This window comes from Cavia porcellus, unplaced genomic scaffold, assembly GCF_034190915.1.
Source record: "Cavia porcellus strain 051 isolate PalLab524CR breed Dunkin Hartley unplaced genomic scaffold, mCavPor4.1 scaffold_6, whole genome shotgun sequence".
Taxonomy (NCBI): Eukaryota; Metazoa; Chordata; class Mammalia; order Rodentia; family Caviidae; genus Cavia; species Cavia porcellus.
Window position 1 is genome coordinate 21647658 of NW_026947489.1, and position 25393 is coordinate 21673050.

General features: G+C 48.8%; 1 protein-coding gene across 7 annotated transcripts in view; it reads left to right on the plus strand.

Annotated features, from left to right (window-relative positions):
• The window catches only part of Wdr93 (WD repeat domain 93), a 65546-nt gene that overhangs the window by 37235 nt on the left and 2918 nt on the right, over positions 1 to 25393 (plus strand). For 4 of the 7 annotated variants that reach the window (XM_013158498.2, XM_063250035.1, XM_063250036.1 and 1 more), the window contains 11 exons: positions 739 to 848; positions 3161 to 3199; positions 10985 to 11069; positions 12960 to 13131; positions 14928 to 14998; positions 15340 to 15426; positions 16347 to 16466; positions 17402 to 17615; positions 18801 to 18864; positions 19823 to 19979; positions 20273 to 20462. In XM_013158498.2, coding sequence (XP_013013952.1) covers positions 739 to 848; positions 3161 to 3199; positions 10985 to 11069; positions 12960 to 13131; positions 14928 to 14998; positions 15340 to 15426; positions 16347 to 16466; positions 17402 to 17615; positions 18801 to 18864; positions 19823 to 19979; positions 20273 to 20462 — 1309 coding nt within the window. Of the gene's footprint in view, positions 1 to 738; positions 849 to 3160; positions 3200 to 10984; positions 11070 to 12959; positions 13132 to 14927; positions 14999 to 15339; positions 15427 to 16346; positions 16467 to 17401; positions 17616 to 18800; positions 18865 to 19822; positions 19980 to 20272; positions 20463 to 20706; positions 21016 to 21580; positions 22322 to 25393 lie in introns of those variants that run through there. The other 3 variants (XM_063250040.1, XM_063250039.1, XM_063250038.1) reach the window with 3 other exon arrangements.

Sequence of the window (25393 nt, forward strand, 5' to 3'; positions counted from 1 at the left end):
AATGTCCATTCCTCATCAAATTCTGCCCATCAGTCTAAGCAGCCATCACCCACTCTTACCTGTGTTGGCAGAACATATGTTATTCAAACGTTTGTTGTCTTGATTTTCAACTTGTAAACATTTAGACTAAATGAGTCTCTATTCATACTCTTTCCCAAAACAATAGACATTTATCGTCTTACGGATCAGGGAGCCTGAAAGTAGGCTGGCTTGTGGTTGTGCTTTAAGGGGATCCATAGGCAGGTCCAACAGTGGCCTTTCCCAGCTGGGCAGAAGCAGAGCCCATTTCTGTAACAGAATAAGTCCCCTGCCTGCCCTGTACCTTGTCTTCTCCCCAGACATCGGTCAGAATTCCTTGGGGCATCTTTCCCAACTCTGCCCTGCCCCTGCCTCAGCACGCTCACACTGCTTGTACCTGTGCCACCTCCCTGTCAGACAGGCATGGAAATGCCCCTAGAATGACTTTGCAGCAGAGCCCTACACGGCAGAGTCTGGCCCACAGCTGAGTGAGAGGCCTGAGTCCCCAACACAGCTGGCAGGGAGCGCCAGCTCTCCAGGTTGCTTGGCAGAGACTTGTAGTCACCCTGACGAAACAACGTGTGCTTCCGTCTGCCCAAGTCACCTTCCCACTGCCGAGCTCCCGTGGTCCGAGCCAGCAGTGCAGCACAGGCGGCCGGCCCTGGCTCAGACCGGTCCCTGCTGGCTGTTGCTCAGGGAGTCTTCAATTTCCCAGTGCAGGAGCTGGCGACACGTGGCTGGACGTGTATAAGTTGCCCAGGGAGGCGTGGCTGAAGGAGGCCGAGCACCTGCCACTTACCCTGAACCCGAAGAAAAAAGTGAGACCGCTGGTAGGAAGCATCTGTGGGTCCCCGACCTAGTTCACCCTGCCCAGGGTCCCCGGCACCTCGAATCCACCGCAGTTCCAAGTGAGGCCTCTAGACGCGCTGGGAGGGAAGCAGAAACCGTGGTTCGTGTCTCCAAAATTGATTTGCTTTGGATAAAGTTTTTTTAAAAAAAGTAGAGACAAGTCTAGTGTTGGGAAGCTGGGGTCCTCCATCTGTGAGACCCCATCTGGCATTTCTCTGGAATGCGGCTCTTCCTCTGTGATCCCTGTCCCCTAGGTAGTATTTCTCCTCCTACGCTGAAATAATCGTTTAATGCCTTGAATTCCACTAAGTTTCCCAGACTGTGCTATAAAGGGAGTGGTTTTGTTTGCTTTTGTTTTTTTTTTTGATACAGGGTCTCCCTATGTAGCCCAGACTGGCCTCAAAACTGCTGACGATCCTCCTGCCTCAGCCTCCCAGCACGCCCTACCACAAAGGGAATATTGTTAATATTCTTACATATATTTGAGAAAATAGAAACACTACTATTTCAGCCTGGTCACATAATACCCTGGCCTGCTGCTGTGTCTGCAGGATAGGGTGCTCAGGATAGAGATTAAGACTTAATTTGTGTACACAATGTACACTTAATATTTTTCTTTTTCCTTAACCAACAATAACTAGCGAGCACCGGTTAAATATGTTGTATCACGCCAGACATGAGGGCAAACATCTGTAATCCTAGGAATGCAGGTTCCAGGTCAGCTAGGCCAGTTTAACAACTCTTTCAAAAACCACACAAAGGACTGGGGATGTAGCTGTGGGAAGAGCCAGCCTGAGTTCAGTCCCTGGAGCCCAAACCAAAACCTGACCACGTGGTGTCAGGCGTGAAGACGCAGTTGTGCAGTTAGCGAGGGACACGCAGGGAAAGGCTCCCGTCCCTGCTGCTGAGCCGCTGGGCGCCTCGGGCACAGTCTGCCCACCGTGCGTCTTCAGAGTGGGGGCCAGGCCTGACTCCCTTGGTTTTTAATGGCTTGCAATGTGTGAAAGTCCCTTTGCCTTCACTGGATGATGAATTTTCTGGATTGAGGCCAGACTTTTGACTGCTTTCTCACCAGCCAATCCCATAGCAGCCTGCTTTATTAGCACCCTACTGATGGGTTTTGGATAGACAGTTTATAATCCAAATAGGAAGAGCACCTTGGGTTGGGGGTGTTAGTGCACCATAATTTGGTTTTCTCCCATACCCTGGGAAGTAACCAGTTAATGCCTGTTGCAACAGTACAATGACAGTTCTTTACTATAAATTATATTTACCTAGGTGTGGAGGTGTATGTGTATAATCCTAGCATTCTGTGAGACTGAGGCAGGAGGGTCTCAGGTTTGAGCCCAGCCTGGGCAATTTAATGACTCTGTGAGACCCTGTCTAATAGATAGATAGATACATACATAAATAAACCAATAAATAGGTGGCAGTGTATCTAGTGCAGGGCAAAGGCCTTGAGCTCAATCCCCAGAACCAAATATATATGTAATAAAATTGTCAACATTATGACTATATTTTGTTAATCATAAATAGTCACTTCCCAAACATTACAGTATATACAAGTACAGAAACGTCACACAGAACCCTAGAAATGTGTCCAATTTTTATGTGTCAAAACCAAGACAAGAATGCCAGGCATGGTGGTGCCTGCCTGTAATCACAGCATTTGGGAGGCTGAGGCAGGAGGATTACTGGGTTGGAGGCCGGCCTGGGATACAAAAGGAATTCAAGGCCAGTTTGAACTACATAGTGAAACCCTGTCAATAAATAAATAACTACATACATGCATACATACATACCAAGAAAAGAAGCACTTTTAAAACTAAATAAATAATTTTTAAAAATCAAAAAAGCCAAACACTTTCGAGCCAGGTAGGTAGTGATTCCTGTAATCCCAGCACTTAGAAGGCTGAGGCAGGAGGACTGCCATGAGCTCGAGACCAGCATGGGATACATAGTGATCTTAAGGTGACCCAGAATTACAGAGCCAAGACCTTGTCTCAAAAAAAAGAAATGCTTTGATTTTTACTTTTGTAACAGTGCTCACCTCCGTTCATAACTATTTCCTCTTATGTCTTTTAAGTATTGGTTTCCCCAAGTACAGTTTAGGATCCCATGTAACGGGGGCCCATGTGTTAAAGTCCTATACGCCAGAAGACCACCCCAGTACTGGTCCTGCAGGGATTTACTTCCCACAAGAAGAACTGGGAAGACAGTGGCCTTCAGGGGCGATTACAGGGCAACGGGATAGCAAACCTATCGTGGGCTAATTTTTCATTTTTCTCCCCAGAGTACTATGGATCCCATTACTCCGGACAGTGCAGACATGGTAAGAAACTTTACAGAAAATCTCCAGAGAAGGCCAGGTGTGGCGGTGTACTTCTGAAATCCCAGCAGTCCAGAGGCTGAGGCAGGAGGATCACCATGAATTTGAGGCCAATCTGGGCTACATAACGAGACCTGTCTCAAAACAAAACAAAAGAAAACCTCATAGAAACTTCTGTTACATTTAAAGACTCTTATTTCTAAATATCAAATATATGGATAAAACATCTCAAACAGTATTTGCAGATTCTCTGTGATTTAATCTTGTGTCACTGAAGTTGGCCTCTTACCCTGGAGGATAAGTAGCCCTTGTATTGCCCATGGCTGAGTCTGCTTGTGTTTCAGGAGTACTCACTTCTAGGGTACCTTTGAAGGCTTTGGGAGGGGTTCTAGCAATGGGTTTGTATTTTTGGTTTTGTATTTTTGTACAACTGGAAAAAGTTAACATATTCAAACCAGGCATGATGGTACACACCCTTAATTCCAGCATTCAGGAGGCTGAGACAGGAGGATGGCCAGAGTTCAAGGCCTGGGCTAAGTAGTGAATTCAAAACTAGGCTGAACTACACAGTGAGACTCTGACTCAAAAATACCACAAAAAGATTAAAACAATTTAAAAAGCGTATTGAAATCACAGTGACTTAAAACCTCTGCTCTTTCCATTCTGATTCCCCCTGCCATGGTTCCCCCACACTGAGTGGTATTGATTCAGAGGAAAGAAACCCTCAACCTGCTAGACTTCACTCCTGTGGTACGAGACTGTGTTGTCTAAAACTGAAGAATGAATTCTAGGAACAGTGCAGGTGAAGAGCGGAATATGTTTATTGAGGGAAAGAAAGCTTCCGTCAGAGAGACAGAGGGGTCCTGAGTGGGGTGCCAAACTCTGCCTTCTGTAGGTCCTTCTGGAAACCAGGGGCCCCAGTGACCCTCCCGCCTCAGCCTCCCAAGTAAGTGGGACTACAGGAGTGCTGTTTCGGGGCCTCACTGAATTATGTAGCCCTCTTCTCTCCATCTTTAAACTTTTGTTGCTTCTGTGTCTACTTCAGCAGCACACATAGTAGAGCCAGAACGAAACAGAGAAGATTAGCGTGGTCAGGATGACACAGAAGGGCAGGAAGTGGGCCGAAGGGGTTTTTAAGTGGTTTTTCTGTTGTTGCTTTGTCTCCACTTGTATTATCTCAAACCTTATGATTTTACGCTTTCTAAAAAAATATCTCTTCTAGGGCCAGTGATACAGCTCTGCCACAGAGTGCCTGCCTGGCAAGTGTGAGGTCCTGAGTTTGATTTCTGGTACATGTATTTCTTTTCTTTTCTTTTCTTTTCTTTTCTTTTCTTTTCTTTTCTTTACTTTTCCTTTCCTATCCTTTTCTTTTCTTTTCTTTTCTACCAAGAGATACAGTTTTTCTGTGCAATTCAGGCTGGCCTTGAACTCCCTGTGTAGTTCAGGCTGGCCTCATGGATCCTCCCGCCTCAGCCTCCCAAATGCTGGGATTACAGGCATGAGCCACCTCACCCGACTTTTCTGTCATTTAGTGAGCCTCCAGGAGGGAGTGGAGTTAAAGGCCTGTGTTCATCCCATCACCTACGTTTTTCAACTAGTCGTTGATGGCCTATTATTCACAATCTGGATTTTGAATGTCCCCTAAGTGCCACTGCAGAAGGGTTTGTCACAGCTTAGTGCTATTGGAAGAGGGCAAAAACCCTAATGGGGGCAGTTCTCCAGTCACTGGGGACACCCCTGTGAAAGAGACACTGGGCCCAGGTCCTTTCCTCTCCTGACCGTGAGGTGACCATCTTTGCTTACCTGATGGTCCTGCCTTGATGTGGAGCCACAGGTCCAAAGCCTCAGGGCCAGCCAGGCACATCTGGAATCCCTGACAGCCTAAGCCAAGGCAAACCTTTTCTTTCTGTAAGCTGGTTACCCTGGATATTTGATACAGTAGTGGAAAGCTGACACACACACTGCCCATGATTGTGTCTTCTTTAGGTCCTTAGCTGTAGCAAAGAAACTGGGAAGATGTGAAGTCTTCAGAAATTGGCAGGAGACAGGAGAGGTAGGTGGTGAAAATGCCACTTCCAGCACAAAGGCCACACTGCTGAGTGTCACCCGCCTCACAAGACACAGGCACCACAGCTGGTGCTGACTTTCCATGATGACCCTGCACCAAGCCCCAGACAAGGCCATCACCTCTGGGAATGGCTTCTGGCTCTGTGTCACAATGGATCTCAAAGCCGAGGCCACATCATGTACCAGCCCTTATCTGCAAGGGACAGGAAGAAGCGTCCGGCCCCTCCGTTCCTTAGAGACGGCTTTTTCAAGATTTCTATGAGAGTCTCCTCAAAATAGAAGAGGTGTTTGGGGCTGGTCAAAAAGATGACAAACGTCCACCTCTCTGATCCACAGGACAGTTGTTGGTTTTTATCTTAAGTATTTTTTCTCTTAAGTTGTTGGTCTTGTATCTGGCCCCCAGGGCTTAGATTAGAGTCGTAGGGCCAAGACAGTCCTGGGGTCGTGCAACAGCAGAACTGGCACCCAAGGATGAGTTCCTCCTTCAGTCACCCTAGTCCTGGCACTACTGACCCTGTTTTCCTCCTGGTACTGGGGACTGGATCTAGTGCCTTCATACTGAGCTGCATCCCAGGCTTTTTATTTATTATTATTAGTATTAATTTTTATTTTTCACAGGGTCTTGCTGGGTCTCCAAGTTGCCCGGGCTGGGCTTGAACTTATGATCTTCCTGCCTCAGCCTCCCCTCCAGCTGGCATGGTAGCTATCAGGGAGATGTGCTAGCAGCGGCCTCTTTGCTGAACTTTGTTATTAGTTCTAATGGCTTTCCAGTTGAGAATCTTCGACTTTCTAGAGAAATAATTGTGACTATAAACACTGCTAACTTTTCCCTTTCAAGCATTTATCCCTTTTATCCATTCCTGCCTTCTTCTATTTTCTAGAATCTCTGATAAAATGTTGATTAGTAGCAGCGTAATGAGACACCTCTGACTTGTCTATAACAAAGACAGTGTTGGAAGTGTTTCACTGTGTGTGAAGCTTGCGATGGTTTTTGGTAAAAATCCTTTATCAAGTTAAATTTGTGTCACTCTGTACTTGGTTTGCTAAGGCTCTTACTTTGTTTTGTTTAAATCAAGAGTGGATATTGACTTTTATTAAATTCTTTTCTCTAAGCTTTTTAAAAAATAAGTGTTGGATATATGATGTTATAGATAGGGGAAAAAAAGGTTAATAGAAACCAAAGGCTGATCATGATATAGGGGAAAGAAATTCCCAACCTGCTACATGTCCAATACAAGTTACTGTTCTCTAAAATTGAAGAATGAATTTTAAGAACAACACGGGTTAAGAGCAGAATGTATTTATTAGAGGAAAGAAAGTTTCTATCTGAGAGACAGAAAGGGGCCAGAGTGGGTAGCCAAAGACGCTACCCTCTCTAGGGATTTTTATAGAGCAAATCCTCAATGGGAGGTGGGTCCAAGGTGGGGGAAATGGGAATCCACAAGGTGGGCGTGAGGTGGGACAGAACTACGGTCAACCAATAAGATTCTGAGTATAATTGCTCAGGTAAGATTGATTAAATCAGGATCAAATGGGGAAGCCAGTCACATAGCAAATAGAACAGGGCCTCTTCCTCTAGGGGGTTGGGTTAGTGGCTCTTCCTGGCTTCCTCAAGGTGAAGGATACCTACTTAGAATATCAGTCCCTGATATTTATCCTTAGGAAGTATGGGGGTGTATTTGTTTAATCTACAGTTGCCAGGTATCTCATCTTTCTTGCACTGGCTCCTTCGAGGGCCCAGTCCTATCTGACCCTCCATTGCCTACTCAGGTGGGTATGGCAAGGGACAAAGAAACACAAAGAGAAATTTGCAGGTTCAGGGGCTCCAGAAGATCAGCCCCTCCGTTTGGGCAAAGCCCTCGTGAGCTGCCCCACTTTTGTTAGCAGTGAGAGGTCCGGCGGGAGGGGCAGCGTCCTTTCCTGGAACAGCCACTGCAATAAAAATGAGGTAGTGGTGTGGGGAACTGGTTTGGCCTCACAGAGAAGCAGGTTAAGTTCCTCCCCACGCCTGGTGCTGCTCTCTCTGTACTGGCCTCAGCAGATGTTATCTCTGATAACAGGAGCCCTGGGGTTATGGGATTGCAGCCGAGCAGCCTTCTGCAAAAATTCCCTGTTCTCAACAAGTCAACACCGCCTCCTGACTGTAGGTGCTGTAATTTGGCTCCCACCAGCCTGTCACACAGCCTGGTCCCCAGTAAGTACAGTGAAGCAAATGGACATGTCCACCATCTCACAGTTACCCAGGAAAATCTCCCTTAGCATTGTTGGGGCACAATTGTAATGTAAGTACACATTTATAAAATGGCAAACTTGTAAGTATTTCATGATACAAATTAGAGAGCAATTAGAGGTCTCTGACCACGCTGCTGCTTCTGCTGAATTCAGTTGACCCTGACAGTCTAAAGCCCAGCTGCAGTAAGCACTTAAGAGTAATTATCTGTACCTGAAGGCACCCTGGACTAATCAGTGACACCTTTATGCTCACCCTGTGAGGACCTCTTCCCCTCCTTCCTGGAATGCTTCTGTCAACAAATCTGTTCAAGACTGGCCTGCCTGGCAATATAAGACTCCATGCATGTAACCAGTTGTGTAACATTTTGTAACTTGCTTTGTACTCCCTGCTCCTAAAGTGCTATGTAAACTGAACTCTTTGTAAACTCAGCGCTGTTTCCTTTGGGAATGATCCCGCAACAGTTCGCCTGCCTGAAAACAGCCCACCAGCTTAAAGGTTAAACCTGAAACACTGCCTTCTTACCTCCTGGGTGCAGAGGGTCTTCCTTCCGGTCTGACTCGGGAATTTTCCAGCTGCAGTATGACTTCCGTATGCAGTGGGTTCATTACCTAAATCTTCACATGCATTAGGTCTCTAGACTTGTTCCTCCTGTAAATCTGCTGCTGTCACTTCTCTCCCTTCCTATTTCATGCCCCAGAACTATGGTAATCACTGTTTTCTCTATTTCTGAATTTTTAAAAATACCACATGCAAGGAAGGTGATTTTCTGATGTGTTTTGAGTGCAATTGAGAGTGTCTAATGAAACACGAGGCAAGAGACCAAGACAGGCTTTTGTGAAAGCAACTAGGCATATGTTTAATTACCCGGATGCAGGTAGGCAGAGAGCAACAAACCTTTGGCACTGAACAAAGACAAGCACACTCCTTTTATGTGGATGGAAATAAGGCCAGTGGGAGGGTTTCATAAACATCCCTGCTTAGAATTTTCTGGCAGTCTTGTATCCTGCTGGGCAGAGTCTTTGAAACGTCCACTGTAAATGTTTGGGTATCTCCAGATGTCTCCAGGACCTACACAATTCCTTGTCCTATCTTGTCTCCTTTGCTGTGCTTCTCAGTGACAGCCTGACTGCTGAGCTGAGTCCCGGCAGAAATCAGCGCTTCTGCTGGCAAGCAGAGTGGGGAGTGGGGAGAGTCGGGTCCCATTGGGGGCTTACAGGTCTACTGTGATTGTAGACTTGGTGCCCAGGGAGCCGGGATGGGGAAAGCTGTGGGACTTTTAAGAGGCAGAACCTGCGGAGAGGTCTGTAGGGCATTGAGGGCATGCTCCGCTCTGCTCTGCTCTGCGGAGTGGCTCTAGGGCTGCCCTGGAGAGGGTTGTTAGGGGAGAGGCAAGGCCCATGCTCCTCCTCTCTGCTCCTGGTGCCAGACGTCACCCTTGCTTCTCACATGCCATGAAGTGATATAACCAAGGGACAGGCCTTGGTACAGAACCTCTGCTGTGTTGTTTGCATTTTCAGTGTCCAGAACTGTGAGCTGATAATTCTCTTTTCTTCATAAGTACCTTGTGTCAGGTAATTTGTTATAGTGTAGAAAACTGATGAATATATCATATAATATTTTTCTGACTTATTTCAATTAGCATAATATCCTTTAAGCTCAGCCATGCTGTGACAAATAACAAGATCTCATGCTTTTTTTTTTTTTTTTTTTTTTTTTTTGTCTTTTTCATTTTTATCGGTACCAGGGATCGAACTCACGACCGCCTGCTTGCAAGGCAGGTGCTTATGCCGCTGAGCTAAATCCCCAGCCCCAGATCTCATGCTTTTTAAGGGCCATAAGGATAGGACAGGACACTGTGGATATACGCACCCCAATTTCTTTACCCACCTTTCTGTTCATAAACGTGTGGGTTGTTTCCATACCCTGGCTATTGTAAAGAATACTACAGTGAACATGGGTATGTAGGTGTCTGTAGGAGGAAATGATTTGGTTTCCTTTAAGTATATGCCCAGAAGAAGAATTGCTGGGTCACAAGGCAGTTCTATTCCTAATTTCTTTAAAAATCCACATACTTTTAAAAAAAGAAGATGATGATGATGAAAACAATGACAGTGAAGAAGAAGAGGAAGAGGAAGAAGAAAAGGAAGAAAAAGGAGAAGAGGAAGAAGAAATAATTTACATACTGCTTTGCATAATGGTTGGATCATCTCTCACTGCGTCTCTACTGAATATGTAGAGACTTTTTCCTGCCATTTACATTGTGTTACTATGATAAGAGATAATCTGGAGATAATCTGGAGTTCAGGGGAGGGTCTGTGCAGGTCATATATATAGAGACACTTTGCCTTTTCATAGAAGAGCCTTGAGCACCTCAGATTTTGATATGCAGGGGCGTCCTGGAACTGGCATCCCACAGATACCGAGGGGTGTCACAGCACTGCTTTTGCCGTGTCCTTTAAATCTGGGTATCTTCTCATTTTCACTTCTTAATTTGCTTTTTTATTTCTCCTCTAACCACATGACTATGTAGTGTGCTTCACTGGAGACGTTACAGACATCTTTTTACTGGCCTCTCACTCAGAGAACATATTTCATGTTACTTGAATCTTTAAGTTTATTTAAACTTGTTTTATGCTCAGATTTAGTTTCTCTTAGGAAGCACACTTGAAAAGAATATGTATTCTGTTGTGACTGACTGAGTTATTCAAGTTGTCTGTATGCTTATTCTCACTGACTTTCTACCTATTCCAGTACTGAAAGAGGACTCTAAGATTGTAGATTTCTCTATTTCCTTCTTCATTTGTATGAGTTTTGCTTCATGTATTTTGAAGGTGTTATTCAATACATAGTGATTTGGAATGTTACATTTTCTGTTTATCATTATCAGTTTATCATTACTCAGTTTTACCCCTGGTGATGTTCTTTGTTCAGATTGAAATTGTTTTCTTTTGATTAGTTTTAGTGACATGTTTTTTTGGTTTTTTTTGTTTTTTTTTTTTTTGTACTTTTACAAGTAATGTGTTTTTGTCTTTTTGGAAACTTAGTTTCTTACTGACAGCCTGTAGTTGGGTTTTGCTTTTCTATACAGTCTGATAATCTCTGCCTTTTAGTTACAGGGTTCAAGCCATATATAGTTAGTGTGACTATTGATATGTTTGAATCAACTTTCTTACTATTTACTTCTTTTTTTTTTTTTTTTTTTTGGTCTTTTTGAGAGGGTCTCCCTATGTAGTTTGGGCTGGCCTTGAACTCTGTTTTGTAGCCCAGGCTGCTCTCAAACTCCCAGTGATCCTCCTGCCTCAGCCTCCCGAGCGCTTACAGGTGTGCACCACCATGCCTGGCTTCTCTATTTACTATTTGTCTGCCTTTCTTTCTTTCTTTTCCCTTTTTTTTTTTTTTTTTTTTTTTTTTTTTTGTCTTCTTCTTCCTTTTTTTAATGATTCTGTGTTGTCTATTGGTTCATTGGCTGTACTTTTTTCTTCCTTTAGGATGTGAATTTTTCATTTAAAAGTGACGTTAAATTGAGCCCTCCAGTTCACATAATGAAGATCAAACCACCTAAACCAATCACTGGTCAGTATGATTCAGTTAATATTCTTTGTCTTTGCCATAAATATCTCCATTTTTTTTCCATCTTAACCTTTCTCCACAATTTCCTATTTTTCTATGTAGTAGTAGCAATATTTAATTAAATGCATAGCTTTGAAGAGGACATTTGTAGGACTCAAGCTCTGAGATCTAAAAACAAATTAAAAAGCAAAATTTGCAGAGATGCAGTTAATCGCAAGGTCAGGAAAGGCAGACATCACTTCTGATTGACGGAATCCATGCCTACATTCCTGAGTAATTCACTCATCAGTGTTTGCCAAGTGCCCACAAGTGAAACCCGTCTCCTCAAAACTGATGGTGTCAGGGGAGAGTAGGAGGAAGCCACCACAAGGGACTCATTAAGAATGGGAACCAGGAGCAGCTAGGACCAGCGACAGAGTGGAGGGAGTGGCCAGCTGCCTGGGAGGAGGCAGAGGCTTTATGAGAGGAAAGGGCGTCTAGTTTTCAAGGGTGAGTGGGCACTGGTTAGGAGAAGCAGAGGCCAAGAGTCATTGCAGGTGAGAAAACAGAGAGGGCCTCCAGACTCCGACAGGGAGCATCGCTCTGACATTTGAGCCCAGCCTCTGCCACTGAGTGCGACCCTGTCTCAAAACAAAAATATGGACCAGTGGTAGAGCAACCTGACAAACAAAGGCAAAAAGATGGGGACTACAGTGGATCAAGAAGAGCAAGTTCACTTTTGTAAAAGGACACAGTGATGATTGGTCTATTCAGATTTATTCTAAGAGCCAGGCGTGGTGGCACACACCTGTAATCCCAGGATTTGGGAAGCTGAGGCAGGAGGATCATTGTGAGTTTGAGATCAGCCTGGGCTACAAAGTGAGCCCAGAGCCAGCCTGAACTGCATAGTGAGACCCTGTCTCAAAAAGAAACCCCCCAAGAAAGATTTGTTCTAAAGCTATGCGAACTAAGAAAAGATAAATGAAAAATAAAAATGTAGATTGAATATCAAAATATAGATGAGGGAAATAATAGAGAAAGATAGATGCATGAAGCAGGATGGAAAGGTCAGAACATAAATAAACAGACCCCAGCATAAATGGATACTTGTGATGTAACCAAGGCAGTACTACCGAGAAGGGACCGTGGTGCTGGTTCCCCATATCCTCACCAACACTTGGTATGATCAGTCTCTTTAAATTTTGGGGAGTGTGCAATGGTATCTCATTATGAATTTAATTTATATTTCCCGTGATGACTAATGAAAGTGAATACCTTTCCATGTGTTCACTGACCATTTGGAGTATTTCTGTTTATGAGCACTGTGTATAATACTCTTGCCTATTTTGTACTGGATTACATAGGGAATAAAAAGTTCTTAATAATTTATAGGAATTTTTTACATATTTTGGATATGGGTCATGACTAAGTTTTATGTATTTTGCAAACATCTTTCCCACTGTATGGCTTGGTCTTTTATGTTTTTAGTGATGAATCTGGTGATTAGAAGTTCTTAATTTTAATGTAGTCAAAATATCTGATTTTTCTTTTATTGGAAGTTATTTTTGTGTTTTGCAGAAAGATCTTTCCCTTGCTAGAGGTCATAAAGATATTGCTCATATTATTTTTAAGAGTTTTATTGTTTTACCTTTCATATTTCTGCATCTGGAACTTAGTCTTTGTGTGTGCCGTGAGGCAGAGGTGATACTAGTTGGGCTGGAGGTGGGGAGGAGAAGGGCAGTTGCTCTCTCTCAGGCTCTGTGGGCCAGAGGCCCGGGGAGTGGACCCCAGACTGACCACAGAATAAGAACAAAAGATGAGGCTTCTTGTGGGAACGTGAGAAGCATGAATGAAGAGGGGGAATTCAAGAAAGGAGGCCAGGCGCTGACTAATCCTGCAATATTCTCAATCAAGGCACCACGTTTAAAAGCCCCCTGGAAGCCTTTGCAAAGGTAGAAGACTGCCTGGGGCTGGGCTCCGGGCAGAACCACCTCATCAGGGACAGCCAGTGGGAGCAGCGCGCAGATCTCTTCCACGCCTCCTACAAGAAGCACCTGGACAGGGAGCTGGGGGAGGAGCCACTCAGGTGAGCTGGAGGCCACGCCCAGCCCTGGCCCTGAGCCCCTGGGACTTCAGCGGGGTTTTCTGATGTTGTGTAAGGATTAAGTACAGAAGCTGAAAACACGGGTTAAAAAGAGGGATTCGCTGGGGTGCAGCTCGGTGACAGAGCATTCTCCATTTCTTTCCTGCCTAAGTGTAATGCAGTATAGGTGTATAATTATTATACTATCTTACTACATGGCCCCAGGCATGCTAGGCAAGTGCTGTGTCCTGGGTTCACATTCCTGTCCCTTTTTATTTTATTCTGAGACAGAGTCAAGCTAAGTTGCCCAGGCTGGTCTTGAACTTGTAATCCTCTTGCCCCAGCCTCTCAGCTGGGGTTACAGCCGTAACTTCTAATGTATTATAATAAATACATCAGTCAGCAGTTAGGCCTACGCGAGTAACCTACGCTGTGATAGTAAAAACCACACCTAATCTTGGATGCATCTGTGGCAGAGATGGTTTTCCAAACAAGCCCTCCTGGCAGCTGCTGTGGGTCTCAGGAGTGTTCTCACTTTCACACAGGAAGTGAAACCTCTCATCTCACTGTCAGGTGGACCTTGAGTTTCCTCACTTTGAGACACAGAGTCTGAGGACCAAGTCCTAACAACAGCTCCTAGTTACTGAGCTGGAGCCCTAGCCAGGCTCAGTGATCCACTGCAGCCCTACAGCCCAGCAAGATACAGTGTTTAGGGATTTTTAAAAGCCAGCCGTTACACTGCTGTTAATAGTCTCTTGGGCAGTATTTGTACCATGAAAATCTGTAAACCCTACAGCAAGTCCTTTTATTTTGACACCAATGCATTGCACCAGTTTTTGTCACTCTGCTAAAATGTAGAGAATAGCAATTTTTTTAAAAAATTGGGGATTGAACTTTCCACCTTGCACTTGCCAAGCAGGCGCTTGTGCCTGCTGAGCTAAACTTCCAACCGAGAATACCAATTTAAAGAAAGCAAGATGCCAGGTATAGTGTTGTATACCTTAATCCCAGAACTCAGGAAGCTGAGGGAGACAGATTGCCATGGGCCGGAGGCCATCCTGGGCTACACAGTGAGACTGTGTCTCAAAAACAAACAAAACACACAGAAAAGCAAAGATTCAGTTTGGCTCATGGTTCCAGAGGGTTCAGGCCATGGTACACGGTGCCACTGCTCTGCCTGAAATAGGAACTGGGAGAACATGGTGGAAGAGCGTGGCAAGGAAGGCTGCTAAGCTCATGACAGCCAAGAAACGGGGAAAGAGCCAGGGAGAGGGCAGCGGCTTCAGAGGGCACCCGCCTAGTACCTGCTTCCTCCCACTGTGCCCCCCTCCTGGTAGTCTGTCCCGCTGTGATCTCATCCGCAGGTGAATCTGTTAGTACAGTCAGGACCCCACCCCTGAACACTCCCACGTGAGTCTTCGGGAATGCTTTCTATTTCAACCATGACCCAGCTTCTCAGCACACTGCTGGGGCAGGAAACATTTAGACCTAAGTCTACTCCTTCACTCAGGCTCTTCCCCAGGACAGAGAGGCCTCTCCCGTGGCAACCCAGCTCCAGCAGAGCCTCTGCCCTGCGCCCAACTGGTTTGGGAGTGACTCCACTGCGCCACCCTCACCAGCATCCCAGCACCTTCGTGTCCCCCGAGGACCAGCACCTGAAAAGCTATTATCTTGCATCCCTGGTTCCTTATGAAGATCCCCCCCTAGCTGTCTGTTTCTGGTCCAAAACCAAGATTCCCCCAGACCCCCGCTGAGACCCCCCTGGCCGAGGAGCCTGACCGCGTCTCCTTCCTTCCCAGCTCTGCCACGTTCTATTTCCTCCTTCCCAGCTGCGTCACCTCGATGCCAGCAGAAGCCAAGAGCTCCTCAGGTAAGGGCATGTGCCCAGGCCATTGTCCCGGGCAAGGAGTCACCTCAGGGAGATGTCCAAAGCTGCCCTGCTGAGAGAGGACCCCTGAGCCCTGCTGGTGGGAGGGGGTGAGCGTGGGCATCAGAGCACCAGCAGTGGCTTAACAGTTGCTGTTTGGATGGGCATAGCCCAGAGCCCCTGATAATAAAACCTGGCACCCATCTTCCAGGAGCAGCCCTGGGAGCAGACCCGCCCCAGCAGCTCACTGGCTCAATAAGCAGCTTTCAACTTCCAGCCACTTCCCCTTGGGCCTGCTCCTTCCGTGTGGACATGTCACATCCGCACTCTTCTCCTCTTCCCAGGGGTGGCCTACGTCCTGGGCATACACTGGACCGGAAGCCACAACTTCTTCCTCTATTCGTTGAACCGAACTTTGAAGGACAGAGCCGGTACTTTTCCCTGAGACGGGAGGTGCCTGAGCTGGGGGCTGAGGACAGGAGCTCGTGTGCAGCCTGGGAGGATGTGACTGACACGCAGCAGTGACACTCCCGGGAGCCAGAGCTGGGCAGGCAGAAGCGGGGGCTGCACAGCTGGGGTGTGTCCTCGGGGGTCAGTCCAAAACTAACATGACAGGCCAAGAGGGACGAAGCCGGAGTGTGGGCCCTGCCCCGCAGGCCAGCGCCAGGCCTTGCCCATCTGGCTGTGAGGCCTGTGTCGTGGCCCCACCCTTACCCCAGCCTGGCTTCTCACCCTGAACACAGAGCTCAGCAGTTAGGCCACGCTGTCTGCCATGAAGGGAAGAGGGCAGAGCTCCCTGTGTGAAGGCCCCTTCGCATGGATGGGCACCGAGAAAACGTGGGTGATGTGCTTTCCCCTTGTTGATTCATATGACAAACAGACGCATGCTCACTGTGTCAGGCCTAGTGCTATACACTTGTTACACTCTAGTGTTATACCCCAAAAGTCATAGTACAAATCCTCGAAGCGGGAATTTCTTTTCTTCTGCCCTCTGCAGGCAGCCTGGCTCCTAGTCTCTGATGCTCCACTGATTGGCCATGTGGCCTTTGGCAAGTGACTTCCAGTCCTGCCTCAGTCTTTCTATCTGTAAAACGGGTCAGGGGTAAACTAACTGCATAGAATGCTTTTGAGAACCAAACTAAACGAGACCTGCAGAGCACTTGGCACTGTGTCCTGAGCCTAGAAAGTGGTTTACCCTACTCTGAGGAAGGCAGACAGCATCAGGGACCTCTCCAAGGTGACACGCATGTACAGTCTGGTGCCCAGGCCTAGCATGGGGGGGATTGCTGGGTTGCAGGTTGGTGGGCAGGGCAGGGCGTGGGGCAGCCAGTAAGCAGTGTCCTCCCCGCAGAACCTGAGGGCGTGTGGCCTTGTGCTGCACCCATCGCTGCCTCGAGGCTCAGCTGCTCCTCTTCCTACCTGGTGCTGGCCTGTGAGGACGGGGTGCTCACACTGTGGGATGTGGCTGAAGGTGAGCCCCCCTTCTCTCCAGCCCCTGCTGGGTCCCTGGCTGTGGCACTGGAGCAGGAATTCCCAAGGCTCTGGGAATTCTTCATGATCCCATCTCCTCTCAGCCCCACCTACAAGCGCATGAGGCTTTGGGGGTCATCCAGATACAAACCGTGACAGACACTTACTGAATGTAATCAGATGTGCTGGCGCTGGCCACAGCCAAGTACTAGTGAGTGTGTACCATGTGCACAGTATTGTGCACAGTGTTGTGCCAGCTGCTGTGCCACCATTGCGAGCATGACGATGCCCCTGCCCGAGTGTCTGCTAGCACGGGAGAACCTGGAGCCTCTGCCCTTCTCCTCCAGTCCAGGCTCTCAACATGAGCTAGTGTTCTCCTCCATCTGCTCCCTCCGTTTGGTCAGTCTGTGGGCAGGAGTCCCCTGGCCCTGAGTGGCTAACAACAGCTGGAGTGGGGAGCAGTGTCCCGTTAGGATCTGGTCCAGGGCCACTTTGCAGGTGCCGGAGTCAGTGGTATCTGTTTCCCCGAAATGGATCAGCCCAGTGGGTCCTGCCTACGAGAGCTACAAAGGCCTGGTGACGCCGTGCTTTGCCTCTTCCCAAACCCTTCACACAGCTTCCTTTCATCTTCTGGGAGCCGTGAATCCTGTTCACGCACACACATGTGCAGCCCTCTCCTGAAAGCTTGGCCAGCGTCAGCCTTGGTCGGCTCAGCCTCCTCCACTGCCTGCTGGCTCTGCACCCTCCGCGGGCTTCGTTCACCTCTCCCCAGCTCCTCCTCAGAGCTTGCTGGGCACCGGGGTCCTGGTTTTGCTGCCAGAGGCCCCCAGTGCTTGGCTCTGCCTCCCTCCCAGCCTCACACCACTCCCTGGCCACAGAGCCAGTGCCCATGGTGGCCGTCCCTGCCCAGCCAGCCCATGTGATTTCTTTCCGCAGGGTTCCCTCTGGGGGTCATCGCCCTTCCAGAGGGGTGTTTCTGCCAAAGCATTCACTTCCTGAAGTACTTCGTGGTCCACAAGGGACAGAACCTGTACCCAGAGGGCCCAGTAAAATCGCAAGTGAAGTGTGTTGTGCTGTGCACCAATACTTCCCTCCACCTGGTGACAGCCAGCAGCACACAGGGACCCACCAGCCAGGTGCTCGTGACCAGGTGGGTGACTGGAGAGCAAATGGGGCCTGCAACCCGCTAGACGGAGGGTGCTATTCCACGGGAAAGACAGGCAGTCCCCGTGGTCACCACTGTCCTGCCGAGCTGTCCCATGGCTGCATCCTGTGTGGATGACACATTGTTTTGACATTGTATGATGAGATATGTGACATCTCCCACGTGCCACAGGGCCAAGGAGAGCTCGTGTCTGCCGGCATAACCTTTCATATGTTGCCCCAAGATCTCTCCCTTTTTTAAAGTTTAAAAAGCCTTTATGCACGCAAATCAGTGTGTGTGTAAAGAATAATCAGGTGAACTCCCCTCGCCACTGGAAACCCACCCTCTCCAGTTCCATTGAGGTCCCCTATGTCCCCCTAGCTCCTCCCCACAGCGTGCTCATCATCTGTTGCCACAGAACCCAGCCACCCCAAAACTTAGTGGCTCGACAAAGCAGTCCTGACCAGCCCTGATTCTGCAAGTCCGTAGCTCAGCTCCGCAGTGCCTGCAGGCCTGAGTCAGGGTGGCCTCACCCACACACCAGCAGGGGGCGCCTGGGCTCTGTGCCTCTGGCCTCCCCGCTGGGCTTCTCACAGTAGTCTAGGGGTGCCCTGCAGCAACGGAGGAGCAGCCCCTCCCCGGAAATGCCTTCCCAGCCTGTGCTCCTGTGACGACTGCTAATGTCCCATGTCCCACGGGGCCACACACATCCCACCACCAGCCCAAGGATCAGCAAAATGGACTCTGCCTGTAGACAGAAGTCACCTGCAAATCCGACTGTTTTTTAAATCCCATCATTTTCCTGAGTTCATCACCCCTTGATTTCCTTTCAGAATTAATCACATATGCGTGCCTGTATCTCTAAACAGTGTATTGTTTAGCCCTGTATATTTATGCAACTTGTAAGGGCAAGCTTGCTCCTCCTGTATATCCTCCAGCTCGTCAGTGATACGTGTTGTAACTTGCTTTGCAGCACTGTTATTAGAGTTATAGATGCTACTGCTTGCAGAGGCCAGTCTTTCATTTTCACTATGTCGTACGCCACAGCACTAGCAGGAGGATGCTGGAGTGGCCACCAGTTTTTGCTACACATCTCCTAGTGTACATGCTGAGTTTCCTGAGGACGGGCCCCAGGAGAGAAGGGTAAAATTTTGAAACTCTCAGGGGAGAGATGTGTTTTGTGTCCTGCAGACCTGTGAAGCTTCTGGATGAAACCATCTGTGCAGTGGCCCCAGTCCCCACCTTGCCTGGCATGGTAGGTGTCACATGCCTCACGTTCCTCTTCTGTCAGTGTGTTCCCAATTCCCCTTCAAAAAACACGCGTGCGTTGAACGGAGGGTAAAGCCCTGCAAGGAAGTGCTTGCCTGGCACACACAGGGCATGGGTTTGATCCCCGGCTTTGAGAAGAAGGAAAAAAACATAAAGCTCTGTTGACAGCCTGCTGTGTGCTGTGCACAGGAGAGGAGAGGCTGTGGGCAGCAGAGAGGAAACAAAGCCTGGGCAGGGGTGCAGCTCCGGGGAGCAGCCTGTGCTCAATCCCCAGCACCAAACTCAAATTGGAAGGAGCTCCTGCATGCATGGAGCTCATAGTTCATTTAGAGAGCAGACCTAGCAGCAGGCGGCTGCCCTAGGACACGGGAAGCGTTGTGATCAGATTCTGAGCTGGAGGCGTGGGTCACAGAGGGTCCCCCAACTTGGCCTGCAGAGGTTGCCATGGGACAAGAACGTGACAGGAAGTGACAGCTGAGCTTCACCAAGGAGCCCAGGAGCTCTGCAGAGGAGAAGCATGGGGGGACATTCAGGCTGCTCAGCATCAAATCCGTGCCCCAGTGTAGGGGTGCAAAGGTGCAGGGGGTGCAGAGAGACCAGCTTAGGAGGGTATGTGCACCTGCCCACGGGACGGGGCTGGATAGTAGGATCATGGAGAGTCACCGGGCAGGAGAGACCACTCAGATCCTGGGTGGGGGACATGGCATGAGGGGTGTCAGCAGCAAGGGAGGCTGGTGAGACCTGGGAGAGAGACCAGGACCAGGCAGGAGGGTCAGCATGCACACATGTCCCTCGACATCTAAGAGGGACCTCAGGGCTGGCCACACGAGAGTCCAAACATTCCCTGTGCCTGTGCTGTGTGTCCAGCGGGGGTGGCCTCTGTGCTGTGCTGTCCATGGGGGACAAAGACCCAGGTCCCCACTTGGCACTTCTTGGTGTCCCAGGTGCTGACCTTTGCCAGGAACGGCTCCATGAGCCTCATGGACGTGGCCAAGGCTGAAGTCGTCTGTGCCTTCGCTCTGCCCAGAGCCCCCCGGCTGGCTGTGACCTGGAAGCCCCTGTTTGCTGTGTCTTTACACCACCCTTGCTTCCTGCTCCAGGGTGAGGAAGGGGAGTGGGACCCACCCAACGACAGCCCTCTGCAAAGCAAACCCTGCCCAGCATCCTCTTTACCGAGTCCCTTCCCCCATAGGCCAGAGGATGCCCCAGCTCAGTCCCCACAGGGGTCTCTGATCAAGGGCTGGCACAGTCTGCCTGGAGTCAGACCCCCTCGCCAGGCAGAGCTGGCCAGGTGGCCCTGCCCAGCTCAACCCCGAAGGCCCAGCCCTCCCCACCCATACCCCACAGCCCTTGGGCCAGCAGTTGCTCAGAGCATGGGCTCCTGTTCCTCCCAGGTGACTGTCCAGGAAAAGAGGAGCCCACTAGTGACACTGAGGACACCCGGAATTCTGTTTTTTGTTTTAACTTTGAGGCCTACCCACTTCTGAAAAATATCTCCAAAAATCGAACAATTTCCCAAGAGGGCTCAACAGAGAACCTGGCGTTACCACTGGAGAAAAGATGTGAGCTCTTGCTCCAGAAGAGGTAAGGCTCTTGGTGTCTACTCTTCCCGGGGCGCGGGCCCATGTCTGGGGTGGAGACAAAGGAGTCTGCTGTTCTGTAGGGTCCCTTGGGCATTACATTGCTCCCCCAGGTACCGGACTCCAGTTTGGTACAAAGGAGCTAGAAAAGAGTAGGTAATTTGGCTTGACAACAAAGGAAGGTTTCGGCTGACCTTCTTCCCTTTGTGAGCATCTTGGTGTTTTGTTTTGTTTTTGCTTTTTTCCAGTACCAGGGATCAAACTCACAACCTCGCGCTTGCCAGACAGGTGCTTATGCTGCTGAGCTAAATTCCCAGGCCCCATGAGCATCTTTTTTATTTTCTCATTTTTAAAAAAGCACACTTGGATTATTAGGCAGGAGTTAGGACAGGGAAAACTATGATTATATTTGACCCACTGCCTAGTTTTGAAAATAAAATAGTTTTGATTTGACTTTGGTGCTGGGGATTGAAACTGTGACCTTGCACATGCTAAGCAAGTGCTGTGCCACTGAGCCAGACTCCAGCTCCTTGTAAATAAAGTTTTATTTAAACACAGTCCTGCCCTGTTGGTCACTGTCTGCTATGGTTGCTACAATTGCAAAGCTGAATGGTGACAACAGAGACCACATGACCCATACAGCTGGCTGACTCATTCTCTGGCCTTTACAGGAAAAAGTTTGCCAACTGCTGGCCTGAGACCTTTCCTTTACCCATCACCTAGACCAGCAGTGGCAAACCTATGGCACGCGTGCCACAGCAGGCTGTTTCTAGCACAGAAAGCCGTAAAAGGTTCGCCATCACTGACACAGACAATGGTCCTTTCCCTGCTCTCCCACACCCCCAGAACTTGCTTGTTTTCCCCTCTGCACCACCAGCATAGATCCATCTTAGAGCCCAGGAGTCTCTCCTGCCTGTCTCACGATGAGCTGCTGGGGGTTTGCATGATAATGCACGTAATGTGGCGGGTACAGGACAGTTCCTTAATAATGGTAGATAGGATAAGGATCATATGTGCGTGGGGGAGCCAAATAAGGTGACGCATATCAAGCAAGCAGAATTGCTGTGAGTCCAAGACTAGGCCAAGGCTATATGGTGAGTTTAAAACCATCCTGAATTACAGAGCAAGACCCTGTCTCAAAAGGCAAAAATCCACTCGGGAGGCTGAAGCAGGATTGCCATGAGTTTGAGGCCAGTGCGTAAGTGAGCTCAAAGCCAGCCAGTACTACTTAGCAAACTACTCCCCAAACAAAACAAAACAAGCCTGGGTGAATTCTAGACATTACCACTAGGTGGCACCACAGCTCGCCGTTGCTTTACAGCTCTGGCGGACAGCTCCATCTCCTCCCTCTCCGTTTGCTCCTCCTTTCCCCTGCCCTCCTTTCCTTTCCTTTGATGTAGAAGGGGTACCGGGATTGCAACCTAGGCCTTGATCACGCTAAGCCAGCGCTCATCTACTGAGCTGCACTCCCAGCCCCGTAGCTGCCGCAGCCGTGCCCTTCTTACGTGGGACCAGGCTGCAGACAGAAGCCGGTCCATTCATCCGGGGAGGCGGGGTGGTGCGGTGCCAGGCAGAGGCTGGTGGAGAAGGTGACCCTTGACTTGACAACGCCCTCTACTAAACAGTTGCAGACAAGGCTGGGCTGTTCTTCACATGGGGACTTTCTCCTCTAACCCTTGATGACTTGCTCTTAGAAGACACAGCTGAAGAACTTAGCGGGACATGTCATAATGTCCACAACTTCAAGTGGCCTGGGAAAGTATTTATAGACAGACACAGTTAAAATGTTAACAGATGGTGAATTCTAGGAACACGATTACGGAGAGAGAAAGACAAGGCAATAAAGCATTAGCAACTGGTGAATCTAGGCCAAGGTTCATTTCTACAGGTTTGCTAATTTTCAAAATAATGCCAGGTGTGGTGGTGCATGCCTGTAATCCCAGCACTCGGAAGGCAGAGGCAGGAGAATTGCTGTAAATTCAAGGCCAGCCTGGGTGCATAGTGAGTTCAGGCCAGTCTGAACCACTAGCAAGACCCTGTCTCAAAAAACCTAAATAAATAAAGAAAAATTAAAAGAATGGGAAGGTTTATAAAATATTATTTACAATAGAATGCCGACTTTGAGTAAAAGAGGCGATGGGAAATGTACTCAGTAGAAACACTGGTTAGGTTTGGGTGATGGGAAGTGTGTGTGGTGGTTTTTCATTGTGCTTTCTCCCTGTGCAACTTTTCTATCACAAATATGTGTTGCTTGGGGCTGGGGATTTAGCTCAGCGGCATAAGCGTCTGCCTTGCAAGCACTTGGTTGTGAGTTCGATCCCCAGTATCAATAAAAAAAAAAGTCACAAATATGTGTTGCTCTGGAGAACAGATTAAAAATAATAGTGAAAATTAGGCCAAGGGCCTGCGGTCAGCCATGCTGCAGGGGGAGCTCTCCCCACCAGGGCCGTGGCCTGGGCTTCCTGCTCCTCCCTGGGGCCTGAGAACCGCTGGGCGTGTGAAGTGGTTCCTGTCTGAGCCCGTTTCCTTAGCCTGCACTGACCTGTGGCTCCAGGGCTCGGACACCTGAGCGTGGGAACGGGCCCCGGGGAAGTGCTACTGCCTCGTCACAAGAGAGAAAGTACTGTATGCATTCTTTCTGTTCTCTAATAAAAATATTTGCAGAAATCCAGGAAACAGGAAGATGCCAAAAACGAAACTGAAAAAATGCATAATCCTACCATTACAAACCACCAGCAGTCTGACTTTATGTCACTCCAGAATATAATTTAACGTGGTTTTTTTGTTTAGTTTTGGTACTAGGGATTGAACTCATGACCTTGCACATACCAGGCAAACCCTTGAGCCTCTGAGCTAAATCCCTAGCCCTGTTTTTTTGAATTTTAAGAAAATCATTTTTCTTGTTAGTTCTCCGCCCCCCTAAGGAAATAAACTGAAAGGTGGCTGGAGATTTCCTTTGAGGTGAACAAGGCCACTCCTCCAGGCCCATGGAGGGAGCACATTGGCCCAGGAACATGCAGTGTCTCAGGTCCACTCCCCACATGACCTGGAAGCAAAAAAGAGGACAAGGAAGGGGCGGGCAGTGACCTCAGACTTCCCAGCTGGCCGCACCTCTTAAAAGTTCCCACCAGTTCTCCACAGTGTCGGGCTAAAGACCAAACTTTGTAACACACGAACCTTCAGGGGACATCCAGTATCCAAAAGCTAGCATTTGCCAATACAGGGTTTGGTTTTGGGAAGTACTGGGGGTTGTAGCCAGGGTTCATCTACATCCCCAGCCTCTCCCATCCTTTGTTTTTTTAGATCGAACTCACAACCTCGTACTTACCAGGCAGGAACTGTGCCACTGAGCTAAATCCCCGGCCCACCTGTCCTTTTTTTGAGACATGATCTCCCTACGTTGTGCAGGCTGGGCTCCCACTTGCAGTCTTCCTGCCTCAGCCTCCTAGTGTGCTGGGATGCCGGGTGTCTATCACTACGCTCAGTGACAGTGTAATATTACATACTGTGTATAACCTGCGTCACTCCCACCTCACTTCCTGCCAGGGGGGGGTCCAGGGTGACCCAAGCACACAAGGGCTGAGCTCGGGCCTGTCTTCACTTTCCTTTGCAGCCTCTTGAGACACAAAGGTGACCTTCGCCAAAGTGGCTGCAGCTGGCAGACCTCGTGGGCTCCACTGGGGACTCCACTGTGCCCCCTCCCTCTCTCTGTCTTTGGACAAGAAAAAGCACTCAAAGGAAGGGTGCTGGCTGCCTTTCGCTGCCATCACCCCACTGCCAGGCCTTCCTGTGCCCCTTCCTACACTGGATGCAAAAGCAGGCAGGCAAATCCATAGCTCCGTGTTAGTTTAATCTGAAGTGTTAGTTGGATGGTACCGGGAATCAAACTCAGGACCTTGCACTTGCCAGGCAGGCGCGGTGCTGTTGAGCTATATCCCCAGTCCTAATTTGGAGTTTAAGGATTTAAAATTTAATCTTGCGGTTACCCACCATGGTGGTAAATCTCTCCTCTTCTGCAACTGGTCCTGGGTTTTCTTCTGTGATATCCTCCTCTTTTGTCTTAAGAGTTTTTTCAATGCTGTGGTGAGTAATTTTCTGCTTGGGCTTTGGATTGAAGTCATTTTGATTGCTTCTTTAGCCAGAGGCACTAAGTGACTCCTAGCTGGACCTGAGCCGCAGCTTGGCGGAGTGAGAGCCTCAGAGCTCGGCAAATGGGCAGGCGGAGAGGGCTTGACTCTGGCGCTGTCTTGAGGGTACCTGGGGCAAAGCCCGCTGATCTTTGAAAACTGGACGTTGTGTGGGGCACCCTGTGAAGGCCAGTGCCCCTTTATTGCAGAGAAAGCCCTCCTGCCTGCCAGCATCATGCTTCAGAAATCATCCGCGTCTTGCATGAGCTGTTCACGGTTGTGTTTTCAGTCTCAAATTCTTTCTGTTCAGCTGCCTTCTGCAGAGTCATTCACCAAGGCAAGGCTGTGCCGACCCCTCGGCCCAGCTCTTTCACTTACATTTATTTATCAGCACCAGCACGGTATTATTATAATTAGTGAAGCTTTACTGTGCACTTACTATGTGCCGGGTGCTACGCTAAGTACTTTGCAGGACGATCGATGATGACTGAACAGGGTCCAGATTTACCACTCTGTAGCCCAGGCTGACTTTAAGTTCAGGATCCTCCTGCTTCAGTCTCCCAAATGCTGAGATGACAGGCAGGCACCACCTTTATCACTGTCAGCAGCAGCAGCAGCTGAGGCTTGTGGGATTGCCCACTCGGGGGCACAGGCTCATGCGGGAAGGGGCGGGGTCTGAGCCACAGCACACTGAGCTTCTGGCTGCTGGGGACAAGATCCCTGCCCGCTATGGTGTACACTGCAGCCCATGACCCAGGCATAAACAGAGCTTTCCCTGGGAGGGGCGCTGATTTCAAGTGGAGAAAGC